Below are 14,781 nucleotides of genomic sequence, written 5' to 3' on the forward strand. Positions count from 1 at the left end.
CGAACCGCCCTGGTATACAAAAATGCGTGACTATGTATAATTTTCTATTAGAAAAGATATAACCTTTTGCCAACAACAAATGCCAACTTTGAAATAAATCCGTTGAACAATGTCGCGATGATGCCCATGCGTGTACCTGTATGGGCAATCTTCTGTCATGGGAGGCAATAAAGCGTTGAATTACATGGAACAAACCATAAAAATACGGTATGTCTGGGGTACAGTTGTATGGGGTCTATATCAAAACTTGGAACTATATAGACAGTTGACGATTTGGCTTAAAATAGTGACTGAAAATCCCAAATCCACTTAAATCTACAGTTAAATGGGGGTATAACAAAACGTGGACCTATATGGCCAATAGAATTTTATAGTGATTAAGAATTTATATACTTTTTGGGTCCACAAATATATATTTTGAGGAGTTACTGGTGAAGTAACAAACTTAATATACCCCCTATAGTATATTGGAGGGTTTGAAAAGGTTGTATAGGTGTTCATTGTAACCGATGTGTATTTGAATCGTTTTATTGGCTACTACGTTTATGAGGCAACCAACAAAGGTATAAGCTAATATTATATTATATTTCTAAACTTCTACTATTTCGTTAAACAAGAAACGAGAGTCAAGGTGGCGGTGCTTATAGTCAACATGTAACTCTTATTGAAGCAATAAAATATAACGGGGGTGTGGTGCATTATAATATAATAACAAAGTAATTCAACTCAACTGTGAATGCCAAACCACCTGTAGTTCAAAGCGCGAAGGACGAAGATAGTGTTTTCTTCGTACTTACCAGTATAAGTAATGGAATTAGGATATGATTTTAAAGTGGTGTAAATTGCTATTAGAAGTATTGGTTGTGAAATAATTCATTTAAGAAAAAAGTTATTATTTGTAAAGTTTTGGTAAAGATCCAAGTGTTCCTCATCGAAATACATGACGAATTTGTCACCCTCTAAAGATTGATTGATTTCATGAATATACCTATGAAAATCATAAATAAAATTTAAAAATGCAAAGATAAAAAACTTTCCAAGAACACCATTACCAAATAGAAATCATGTTAAACGAGTATGAAAAGGATCAAAGTCTGGCGGGCCGACTTGAAATGCCCCTCACCACTATGCTTATTTAATAAAGCTTTACGTAACAAATATACATTAAGTTTGTGTGGTCGTTATGGAACGCGAATTACGAATTTTAAGAGATTTGGAATTCGATTTCCATTAACAAAATATAATGCATTTTATGACTTTCGGCTTAAATTTAAAACGTCTGAAACACATATGTGAGAACTATATCCATTGTTTGATTTACTCGGGCCTTGATCTGATCGTATGGTCCAAAATGCGACCTAATTGTATCATTTACATCAAATTGAAGAGAAGAATGTAGTAAAGAAATCTAGATCTGAGCCGAAGTGGCAGAGGATTTCCAGCCAGTAGTTGAAAAAATTTAAAGAATATCATTGCTATGAAGCTCATATCAATAAATATCGAATCAGATGGAACATTTTTGGTTATGTCTGAGCCGCTTTTTACCGAAATTGTATAAATTTGCTTCTAGGCTGACTCCATATTATTTCATATTTGAGCATAATAAATTTTAAATCAGATAATGATATGTGTGGGAGCTTTATCCAAATCTGTACCGATTACCACTAACATCATTCGTCCTGGTAATTGTATATAAAATAAAAACGTGGACATATGGGCGGAAATGCATAAATCTTCTAAGTCGATTTATGAATTTCCGCCAATATGTCCACGTTTTTGTGCTCCAATGCAGAACAACTGAAGGAACTCCTGATTTCTTGCTGATTTCGTTAATTATGCCGTAAATTAGTTATGTTTCAAATATTCACCATTCACGTTCATAATGTTATCGATATAATATTATGAATAATATTTTTACCTTGGAAAGTGTTGGCATTTTTATTCGGGATACTGATGAGAATTGGCGCTTCTTTCCAAAACCATGTTAATCCCTGTCTTACCCCCTGGTAAACATTACCATCTTTATCCACAAATAAATAAACAACGTTCTTATAAAAACAACAATTATGAGATAAACTATTTTACAACAGCAAAACAAGGAAACTCTTTTAAATATTAAAAACTAGCTGGCACTGCCGCGCCGGCCCGTACTTTTAGTATTTAATGCACATTTTTTAAAGCATAATAACTCACAGATCTGACTTATGTAAGCGACACAATTTTTATTATAAGTAATGATAATATTAATTTCTAAATAGAAATAAATATTCATGCAAAAATTTTAATAGATGCTCAACTACCGGCGGTTTTAGATATTTTGAATAGCCTTATCTTATTCAGCCATATGCTTTAATTTGAGTGCAAAAAACCTATATGATAAAGAACACCTATAACACCATGTGGAACTCAGCTCAATTTGATTTTAGAATAGTCAAAGATAATTACACTTTTACACCCATTACCGTAAGACGGGAATTAATTTTTTGGTCATTTAAATTGTGCGTTACAGACCTCATTAAGTCCATATTTTTCATCATAGTGTAATTCAATGACGATTAAACAAATGTTCGGTCCCGTGCTACTTTCTAATGTTTGTAATTTTTTCATATTTCTACCACAATTTCTGAATAAATGAGTCCCAGTTTGACATTTCGGAGTTTATTTCATATAAACGTACATCCCAAATCTACGTTCCCAACCAATATTCTCTTGGGGGTTACAAATTCAAAAGAATACAGAATTTTAATACACTAATCAGGGAACTAAACTTAAATAAATGCCTATGTGTCCAATCCGCTCTACTATTTTGCGCTCTTTATATTCGATATTTCAAAGATTGGAGTCCCAATGAATCTTGCATTTTTAGTTTGCATTGGTCGGATTATTGTCATATGAGAGAAGTGGGCCCACGTTTTGAAATGAGCCTCATAACGCTTTGTCGATCATTTTTGTTTGTTTCAAACTTCACATCTTCCAGCTGAGGCACGATGCAGGTCCTGTAGTTGAAAGCTTGATGCCAATTTTAAACATGAAAGATCGCCATTTAATATCGTTTTTCGCACTCATTTCATTTTTAATGTTATTTATTCAGATTTGAATACAATAAAAATTGTAAACTTCAAAATAATGTGTCGAATTGAAAAAAATTCACTCCAAAAAGTTTATTTTTCATTCAAATTTTTATTGGCATATTTCACACGATTTTTTTTGCCAAGGTACCATCCCGAAATTGTATGAATTGTTAAAATTCGTTAAGCCGTTCTTGAGTTATAAGCGTAGTAACTAACATAACATTCTTTTATATGGTGAAAATAATTCCTTATTTTGTTCACAAAAAACGATCAATTAGCCAAATTAAAAAAAAAATCGTACAAAAAGGAAAAAAAATGAAAAGAAGTCATCAACTTATTCGCTGATAGCGATTAAAAAAAAAGTAATTATCCTTTATGTTTGGTGTGAAGGCGTTAAATTATTTCGACATCATCTACTCATTTTCGCCACCACATAACCACATAATTCGGTACTACACTTCCACATAATCCGCCTGAATTTCAGTTATCGAGAAATCTAGTCATTAAATAATCTTAATCAAATTGAAAAAACCTTATTTATAAGCTTATACTTACAATTGTAGAATAAGCTTACAAAGGTAATATTATATTAAGCTTATTCATCTAATAGTATAAAACATTTATTTTTCATTTTTAATAATTTTACACGTTTTATTCATTGATGGCCATCCCAGCTGTCAATGCCTCCTGTCCCCTTGATTCCTAGACGCTTTCTTTTCCTTTATTCCAGCTCCTGCATCTTCTCCACTATTACTACACTTCTATTGAATTCTTGCAACTTTTTGACGCCTCCATTCTGAAATGAGATTGAAATAATAATAATATATACCACAGATCCCCAGATTTATTATTCATCATTACCTTAAGAGTTTCGTCCGGAAATGGGTAATAGATTCGCGCGATTTTGCTTTTTACCAAAAGAAAACTATTTTTTGTTGACAATTTCTACAAAAAAATCAAATCAAATTTGTTAACAAATGACAGATTTGAGAAAAGGTTGTGCAACATAAGTTTTTACAATCATTGTTAAAAAATTGTTAGGATCAATTATTTTTATAATATTATTCTCGAGCTGTATTGTATTTTTGGTGTGTTGGGTCAACTGTGTATAGAGAGGCAAAGAAACACTTGCAAAACACAAACAATTACTACAAAAAAAAACAAAAAAAAAAAAAATGGACACACTCAAACTAACCAAGATCAACAATTTATGCCCCAAAATTGTATACCTTTTATATAGCCTCTGCCATATGGGAACATAGATAATTTATGGTTTGTGTGCGCGATAAGAATTTCCGAAAAGAATATCCGATTTGGTCCAAAATTGGTAATTCCACATATTTTTCTGAAACATTATTTAAAAAATTACATACCTCACAGAAGGAAGCATCCAATTTTGCTTTAGCTTGGTATATCGCCATCTCTGGTGCGAACTCAATATAGATGCACTTGTACCTAAATCTTATAAAATATGAAGTAAGAGTTCTAATCTTTTCAAATTTCGCATATCCAACTATTTGAATATCTCTAGATCTTATTTAAAGATGGCAACTCTTCTACAACTATTCAAGATTTTAAATAAAACAAAAAAAGTTCATTAAATGCGAACTAAGCATCCTACTATTTTCTAACTTGACATATCCTAATGTTTCTACCAACATAAAATCTAGTGTGAACATGGGTCTTATCTATCTACTCGTTCTGATACCACTCTCGCAAAGAATAATACATATGAATAATAATTTCAGTGAAATGGGAAATAAGTGTCAAAGAACACAAGGGCACAAAGAATATTACAACATTTTTACCTTTATTAGAGCTCTTTAAGATGGAATATTTGAATCCACTTTCTCTGTACCTACTCCACAATAGCATAGACTAATAACGGTATAGACTACTAAGTTTTAATGTTTATCCCTCCCGGCAGGCCACCATGGTTTATCATTGGGACCGTAATGCCACTCGATTTCAAAAACAATTTATTAATTTTTCTACTTTTTATGTTGTACATTTTTATATTTCACGACATAGTCGTATAATGTAAAGGTAAATAAAGTCACAGCCTTGTTTTCAATTGATTGTGTTTTGAGAGAATAGACTTAAGCTCTCATACAACAATAGTAGAATATAAGTAGGAATTAGGTAAGGATCGAAAATGGACAGTATTGTCTGACCCACTCTTTTATCTCCAAACATATCTCATATGAAACGAATCGGGTACACGATAAAGTTCAAATTGGGCCTGTTCTAATTGTTGTATGTGATTTAGGTTAGTAGAGAACATGGACAACGCATGGATATGTGAAAATTCATGGAAGTTATGCGGAAATTGGAGACTTGAATTCTGAAAGAGCATACTGGAAAATCTTAAAAAAAATAAACTAAATATGGATCACCCAAGCACACTATCAATGAATTATCGGCCAAAAAAAATGATAAAAAAGGGTCTCGATGTAATGTAAACACCAAAGATTGACGCAAAATGTATGCGATAATAAATATGACGACCCCAAATGACATTCGTTACTGACAAGGAATGTTTTGATTGGATTGTATTGCCGTGGAGAAACAAATAAAATACCTCAGGAGGTTGTGCCAAAACAGCAATTTCATACTGTCACCAGAGGAACATATTTTTGTGTATTCGACAGGGAATATTGGATTGTATTACCGTAGGAAATCAAATAGTATGGCCCAGGAGTTTGTGTCAAAACGCCAATTTCACCCTGCCACTAGCGCAGCATAAACCCTTTAAACTTTTCAAGTTTATTGCTAATTACAATTAGACCTCTTTTTTAACATTATTAAATTTTACAACGTTATAATTGAGATCGATTAAAGATATGCACATGGCTTATTTGGGTAATACGGCCGTACATTCCAATTTTTACGACATGGCGAATCTGCACAAATTTTACATATTCATATACATTCTTATGTATGTTGTTTCACCCAAATAATAAGCAGAATTTTCCGTGTTTATTTGTTCGAATAACAATCATGAGGATTTTTTGGAGGATTATTGTTTGTGAGATGTATTTCCTTACCGTAAAAACTGGCATTTGTTAAATCTATTATTTAAAACATAAACTCGAAATTCTAATGTTTTGGGAATTTCGACATTGTGTCAGTTTTAAGTCTGAACTGAATTTGTTGAATGCTAACATTTGATGTATTACCAAAATTTAGAATTGATATATCATATCGGAAGTTTTACAACAGTTTCTGTTGTGGAGTAAAATTGTTGCTAGAGCTATTACCGTGGAAAGTCTTGGATTTTGCGGCAGATTAAATATTTGCATATAAACTCACTTTAAAAAGCTGTATATATCCATTCAATTGACAAGTGTGTATTATTTCTTTTCAGGAAATATCTCATACTACATCAAACGTGGGATCGATTGGTAATCACGATACCATTTTAGTTAACAGCACAACAGTATCAAACAGTGCGGTAGAAACAATAACGATTCATCAATCTGGAAATAAACAGTGCGAATTCCCACGACATAGACTAAAATTTTTTCACATATTAGGAGAAGGCGCTTTTGGACAGGTTTGGCGCTGTGAAGCCACTGATATCGGTGGTGAGTAAAGAATAAAATTAGAATTATGAAATCATTTACAAGGTATCAAAGACATATAATATATAAAGATGGGACATTTCATTTCTACTTTGATTCAATAGATGGCGTTGGTAGTGTAAAAATATGTTGTCACCATATCATGATATAGCATTATGTTGTAATTTAAATTTCGAAATAACTTAATTTGTAACGTTTCTAATGCATTTATGTCATGTCGTCGGACATCTTCTGCCTGATTGAAAAATGAATGGTTCATATGCATTTTGTCTAATCTTCATAGTTTTATGTCTTTGTACGGATTTATATGAACCTATGTGAGTAATTTGTTGATCAGTTCCGATTATAGACAGAATTTATATTTTTCCAAATCTTTTTATTACTCTGGGAGGGTATAATATGTTGCTTTTGGTACAAAAGCAAATAAAAAAATGATATTGAATTTTTATATATGCAGCATTTATTGCTAATACTAGTCTACGAATTGAACTGCAAAATATTCTATGCAGCGATAATGTTCTATGCAGCGATAACTATGACGTACATGGCATATTTTCTGACGGATCACACAAACTAAAAAAAGTAATAAACCTCGGCAAATAGAGTTTTTTACAGAAATATGATCAATCTGATATTTCGACCTATAAATTTTATTGGTCTTTCCCACACTCTCCTTAATATATTCAATTCCTGTAAAATTTGTTTACATATTCAGTGCAATATCAACAGCCGACGATGATAGTGAAAACTATATAAGTTTTTTAAGTTAACTTAACGGTTATTGTTTACAAATCCCCTGAAGATGCAATTTATACAATTGCGAAGTATCAGAGATCAAAAATGAAATAAAATAAAAAACTGACCTAAAGCTCAAAAAACTCGTATTATTAAATATATTGGAAAATAGGTCGAACAAACTCACACTTATAATTTATTCCTGTAATACTTTTAATTAAAACTTTAGTCTGCTCATTATATATGTTAATGCGCCGAAATTGCGCTCCGATAAAGGGGGAGAAAAAAATAGAAATAAAACACGATCGTTTTAGTTTCTTGCAAGTTAAATTAATGAATTCTTTATTGATATTATTATCAATAGGTAACCAAATTTACCTTAGTTATTACACACGAACGTGTAATGTTTACAGTGTTGAGTACGAACATTCAACCGATAGCCAGCAGGAATCTTACTTAAACATTAGCCGGCCACCTTACAGCATCCTGGGATGGTGTAACAATATAAATTAATTCGATAAAAAGTATAAAGTGTGGGTACAGTGCAACATGTGAGCAGTTTCGAAAGTAAACTATAAACAAATTGATAGTTCAAAGTCACCAAGAACCCACAGTTATGAAATGCTTTACGTATTTTCACGTGACGAAGACGAAAAGCGAAAGCTGTGGTCTTTAATAATTCTAGGGTACAAGTCTGCTCCTATCAAAATATCTACTGGACTCGACTTGAACAATTTTGAATCTGCTAACACGACATTAGATAGTCGATTTCTGAGGTCGAACGTGGCCGCAAGCGAGGGTAGATTTCCTGAAATCGAATTCAGCACGACCGCTGAAGTTTTCAGGGACAATGAATGGTCCAGGCTACTTCTGATTTCAATATTACAAACATTCTTTGAAGTAGCCGCAAGCGAGCAATTAACACCCGAAATGGTGGATTTGGACGAACAAATAGGATGCTTAAGTTCCTTTTGAAGTCGCTCTGTGACGAAAGAGGACTCGGAGGCCGGATCTATCAACGCCCTAGCAGAATACGAACCACCTTGATGAACGACTTTCACCATGGCTGTGCCATTTCTGCGCATTTGTGCCATTTCTGCGTGAAATGCCTGTCGAACTACATCTCCAGCCGATGTGGAGGAACGAGATGCATTTGAACCGGGAAATTGACTAGTAGTTGGGGAACAATTCGAGGGACAAAAAGATGGAGCCGAAACTGACAAACGCGAACTTGGAGGTGTTGCCATTGGAATTGGACTATTTGCTGTTGAACCATCTCTATGAAGCAATGTGTGATGACTACGATTACAAATCAAACACAGACGACAACTTTTACAATTTTTGATTTCATGTCCCTTGCGCAAGCAGTTGATACAAAAACGATGACGCTTCACCGTAGAGAATCTTGCCAAAAGGGTCATATTTTTGAAATGACGACATTCAAAAAGAGGAACAAAGCAAGCAACAAGAGCGATATGACTGCCGAGGAGATAACGTACAGGAACGAGATTGATCAGCCAGTTTTGGTGACGGTTCTACTTCTATCATGTCGTGAAGACAAGTGAGAGTACGAATTCTCTCCGTCAGAAAACTATCCAAGTCCTTCCACATAGAAATCGCAGTTTTATTTTTGACACTTTGCTCCCACAGTGTTAGTGTGATTTTTGGCAAACGTTGGAGACAAACGAAAACGATAATTGGATCCCAATGATCCGTAGGAATGTCATATATGGACATCGCCGAAAGACATCCATTAATGCCGCGTTGAATTACTTTCAAACCAGAGCTACTTTCTTTTTCAAGAACGGGAAGCGCGAAAAGAGATTTCAAATGAGTATGGACGAGTAACCGAGGGTTATCATATTCGTCCTTTAAGGCATTCCACGCTACAATGAAACTGCGGTTGGTCAGAGGGAATCTCGAGACGATTTCTCGAGCTTCTCCGCTGGTTTTGCGCTCGAAATAACAAAGGCGCTCAATATCGCTCAAACGCGAATTATTTATATAGACCGCGCTAAATAAATCTCTAAACGTGGGCCAAATTTGAAATTACCATCGAAAACGTCTATATCACAAGGAGGCAAAGCTAGGTTATGAACACTGTCTATTAGAGGAGGATCCACAAAACTCTTAACGACACTAGGACCCTCAATAGACGATATTGGGGAACTAGCTTGAACACCAACTTCACGAGAAGTATGAGTGGAAGAGTTCAAGTTTATTAAAGCTACATCGAGAGACTGTGCTTCTGGAGGAATATCACGTGGATGCTGCGATAACGATGCTAATGAACCGCTACGAGACGAGTTCAACGAGGACTTTTTCGACCGACTAACCCCAGACAGCCTGTTTTTTAACTGACTTAAGCAAACTATATATTTTTCCCTAGCTTCCTCATATTTTGAATAAACGGCATTAAAATCCCTTTGGGTGGCTGCACCTGACGTTTCCAAATAAGTTTCGCATAATTCGAAACTCTCATCAGAAAATTTGAATCAATTGCGAATATTCTAAAATATGTGCCAAAATTTAGAAAAATATCACACAAATCGAAAATTGTCTACCATAAAAACTCAAAATATCGACCATAAAAACTCAAAATATCGACCAAGATATCCAGTTTTAGATTAAAATTTATTGAAAACCTCAAAAATAGTCTTTGTTCAATTAACTAACACAATAGGTTAAATGTGCCGAATATAGGGTGCACGTTACTAAATTTGTCTAGAATGCTTTCAACTATTCATACACACAATTATATGTAATATTCATTAACAATTTCTAACTTTGTATCATACGTGTTACTTAACCACGATCGACCGACCCAAGTGGTGTAGCGTACACGCAACAAAGAAGAACAACCAATCAACGTATGTCTATTACCGGTCTACTACTGTACTTGATGTACTAAAATAATTGATGCTTATATTTGTTGTTAGTTTTTATTTTATTTATCTCATACGAACATGAGATCACAACACAAATGTGACAAAACAAAAAGTGATAACATTCATGCAAAATAGAATGCGCCAAACTCACTGTTTTTTTCTTTCTTCCAAATTATTTTTCTTTTGCACTTGCACTGTTCGATGTTGTTGTCCATGACAATTGGACTTTGACCACAAACGAAAAAGGGAACTCCGCGACGCGTTGTAAAGTGGTCGTTTTGTTATTTTAATATTTTTGTTTATTTGTTTTCGCGGGCTCACAACAGTAAAAATGCACTGCACCTACCTTTTGTTTATAAAGGAATATTATGATGATGGGGATAATAATGATGTTGATGCAGATGATGTTATGGTGATTACTTCTTCCACACGAGCATAGAAGGCAAGAACCGAAAGTACATCAATAATAATGGACTGTATTTTTCTGTAATGGCTGCAAAATCCAGCTCGAAGGACCAAATGTTAATGCGCCCACCCGGGGGCGCCAACAATGTTTAGCTCAGAGGGGCTCCGCCGTTGGGAGTAAAACGCCGAATGCGTCGAGCAGTGGACCGTAGGGGGGAAATATAAAAAGAAATAAAACACAAGAGTTTTTCTTGATATATGTAACTATTTATTCTTTGTTTGGTTAGTGGGTAACAATATTACCTGTGGCAACAATATGCCCTTCTATGCACAATGATATGTGCTACAAACGATATTGCCGGTATTGTCTGTCCGAGTGACAGCGAAGTACTACTTGATGTCTAAAGGAGGCGGCAAAACAAGTGACAAATAATTAGTAGTTAAAATGTCAAAGGCGCTAGCACAAGGTTGCAATAAACCGTAGCACGTACATTTTAACGACTAATTAAGGACCAAGCCAGGGGTCAATAAATAGCAATATTTTATGCAATTCTAAATTAAACATGCCGACCCCCTTGAAACATCAAAGCATGTTTCAACACAATTATCTTAATCTATATTAGTTCCGGTAGTAGGTACGGTTTGTATAGTGCAGTGTGAGCTTTTTTACGAACTAAATGTAGGGAATGGAAACGCAGATGAATCCGCAGTAACAGATTCGGGATCCATCTCCGCTACAACGATAATATGAAGCCGCAGATGAATCTGCAGTAACAGATTCGGACTTCAATCAAGCTATATTTATACACGAAATGTAGTACTTTGAAGCCGCAGATGAACCTGCAGTTACAGATTCGGACTTCAATCGAGCTATGTGTTTCTCGAAACGATATTCGAGGGTGGTTCCAATTGAGACCCTGGAAAGAGCCACCAATCCTCATCAGTTCCCTTGTTTCTTGTCTGGGATATTCTCCCCAGAAGTTATTTTTTTAAAATAACAAAAAATAACTTCTATGACAAAAAACATTTTTTACCCAAGTGACGAGATCGTAAGCTCAATAGAAGAGGAACAAAAGAATTACATAAAACTAAAATTCTTTTGGAAAATCTTCTAAATCTTACAACCGCACTTATAAACATTTACATCTTTCTCCACTTGTTATGCTTTCGTTCAACCTGAACGAAGTAACATAACCATGTAAGTTTGTTTTGTCTGTTACAACAAAAACCCCTTCGTCGACCGTGCCTGTGTCTATTAATAGAACAGTGTTTGGCTTGCTTGTTTGGGATACCATAGTATTTTGTTGTTGCAAAATCGTCAGGCAAAATCCCATTATTGTTGTTTTTATAAAAACAACGTTTGTTTATGAGTGGAGAACGATGGTAATGTTTACCAGGGGGTAAGGCAGGGAATACCTAGGTTTCGGAAAGAGCCACCAATCCTCATCAGTTCCCTTGTTTCTTGTCTGGGATATAATCCCCAGAAGTTATTTTAAAAAAATAACTTCAATGACAAAAAACATTTTTTACCCAAGTGACGAGATCGTAAGCTCAATAGAAGAGGAACAAAGGAATTACAATCTTACAACCGCACTTATAAAATTTTTTTTATAAATTTAATTAAGTTCTCTTTCGACATTTGGTGTGGTGATTTTAAACGAACCATTTCCGATTATTTATTTTGGACCTCAACCGATGTGGAGAATGTACATTTTGAGGGACGAAAAGCTGGGTCTGCAGCTGACAACAACGATTTTGACGAGCTTGCCTGAGCTTTTGGAGTCAAAACCGGAATCGAACTATTCGGTTTTACTGACTCGCGATGTAATAACATGTGATGACGTTGACCACATTTCAAACAACTATTTTTACTAGTACAATTTACTAGTTTATGTCCCTTTACCAAACAATTTATGCAATGGTCGTTGCGCTTTACGAATGCAAACCTATCTGCGGGGGATAAATTCTTAAACTTTGAACACAAATGAAGCCGATGGATTTTCTCACTACAAAGAGAACACGTTTTTCCAATTGAAGGGGAATACGAACATTTAGAGTTGGACTTGGTAGCGGTATTAAGCGAATTTGAATTATGCACTGAAATCGGTTTGTCGCTATAATTTTCCAAACACACAAGCGTGTTTATCCTTTCTGAAAGAAAGATGTCTAAATCGTTCCACGAAGAAAGAGCCGATTTGTTTTTTTATACCTTGTTCCCACAGCAGTTGCGTTTCTTTGGGTAAACGTTGTAGGCAAAGAAACACCAGTATCGGATCCCAACTGTATCGGATCCCACCAGTAAAATATGCAACTGTTTATTCCCCGTCGGATCTCTTTTAGACCCGATGCAGTTTCTTTTACAAGAATTGGAAGACTATACAACGACTTTAGTTGATGATGAACCAATATTCGAATATTGTTGTATTCATCATTTAATGCTTTCCATGCGAAAGCGAAACCACGGTTAGTTAGAGGAAACTGCGAAACGATTTTCCGAGCTTCTCCAGCAGTTTTATTAAGCAAATAGAACATGCGTTCGGCATCACTCAACCTGGTATTATTTATATATACGGCACTAAACAAATCCCGAAAGGAAGGCCAAGAAGAAAAATCCCCCTCAAAAATATTAATATCAATTGGGGGCAATGCCATATTGTGAACGATATCACAACTAGAAGAAATACTTGCGGCAATGTTTTCCTGCGATTCAGGAACCAAAAGAGATTGAGCCGATTGCTCTTGATTTTTATCCGCGTCTTTAATCAAATCTTTTAATACACAACGAGTTTTTATAATTTTTCTATTAATTGTGGCCATAGTGCTGGAGTAAATGTTTAAAGAAAAATTATATTTACTTTCTGCCAAATGCAGATATTCTTTTGTAACATTTTTCGAATTTTCTAAGCTTTGTAATGACTTATAGACCGATTGCCATAGTTTTTCTAACTTGCTCTTCCTTTCCTCTAGCATACTAATTTCTAAATCATCTTTTATTGCACCGATTTGTGCACCAAATTCTATCAGAGCCTCTGAGTCTCTTATGAAAGTTTGTAGAGGAGAGGAGGCCATAATTATAGCAAGCAACACCGAACCAAATTTGGGGAAAATGGAGAAATAAATAAAATAACAATTTTATTTTTATTTATTTAACTTTTCAAAATGACCGTCTATAGGGTGTATTAATTTCTAAAAGTTCGAAAACAACAAATAGCTATATTGATTTAGCTTTAATAATAATAATTTTACACCCAATACCAACTAATATAACAAGCAGAGGTGACCGACCAACGTAGTGTAGCTATTCAACCTAAACGGACACGACAGAAAGAGGAATAAACAAAAATATTCTTCCTTCGTTTGTTATGTTCGTTCACTGATCTAACAAAGCTCAAACAACTAGTGCTGATCAGAGAACAACGACAAAGCAAGCAGTGATGTTGGTGGATTATCAAACAGTGTTGTTGTTGTTTGCGACAAACAAAACAGAAAATGAATTTGACTGTTGTTACAACGAGAAAAAGAGAATAAATGTAACAACAACAATATGCAATATCAAAGCGGAAACACCAAACAAAAAGAATTATATTGCAATCTTTGCTTTAGGTAGTAAAGCACACCAAACTAAGAACTAACAACGACGACGTTTTTGTTGGTATCAACGAAACGAGATGTTTAATGCTTTGTTGTTTTAAACGAACCAAAACAAAGAAAGCTAGCCAACGATTTTTGCCACAATTTTATTTTCGAGTTTTGTTTTGGTTATGATGCTGCCGAATACAAGCATCCAAATTAGAAACCAACGATTGGCGGGAAACGAAACAAAAGAAAGATGTGACGTTGTAAAACGACCTTTGTACCTTAACAAAACGATTGTTTGTTACTGTCGCGGCAATGTACTAACGCGAGCTCACTTTAAAAACTGCACTATACGTACCTTGTAATGCAGGATTAATGGACTGTATATTGCGGATTCCAAAGCGTCCAAGAGGGCTAGAATATCCGGTTCGATTGGACCAATGTTTAGCTCAGAGGGGCTCCGCCGTTGGGAGTAAAACGCCGAATGCGTCGAGCAGTGGACCGTAGGGGGGAAATATAAAA

General features: G+C 34.8%; 1 protein-coding gene across 4 annotated transcripts in view; it reads left to right on the forward strand.

The window, feature by feature from the left end:
• LOC101899591 (tyrosine kinase receptor Cad96Ca) overlaps window positions 1–14,781 on the forward strand; it is a 569,779-nt gene that overhangs the window by 257,276 nt on the left and 297,722 nt on the right. For all 4 annotated transcript variants that reach the window (XM_059126617.1, XM_059126620.1, XM_059126619.1 and 1 more), the window contains one exon: window positions 6,439–6,658. In XM_059126617.1, the coding sequence (XP_058982600.1) occupies window positions 6,439–6,658 (220 nt within the window). The remainder of the gene's footprint in view (window positions 1–6,438; window positions 6,659–14,781) is intronic.

This window comes from Musca domestica, unplaced genomic scaffold (assembly GCF_030504385.1).
Source record: "Musca domestica strain aabys unplaced genomic scaffold, Musca_domestica.polishedcontigs.V.1.1 4, whole genome shotgun sequence".
NCBI classification, from domain to species: domain Eukaryota; kingdom Metazoa; phylum Arthropoda; class Insecta; order Diptera; family Muscidae; genus Musca; species Musca domestica.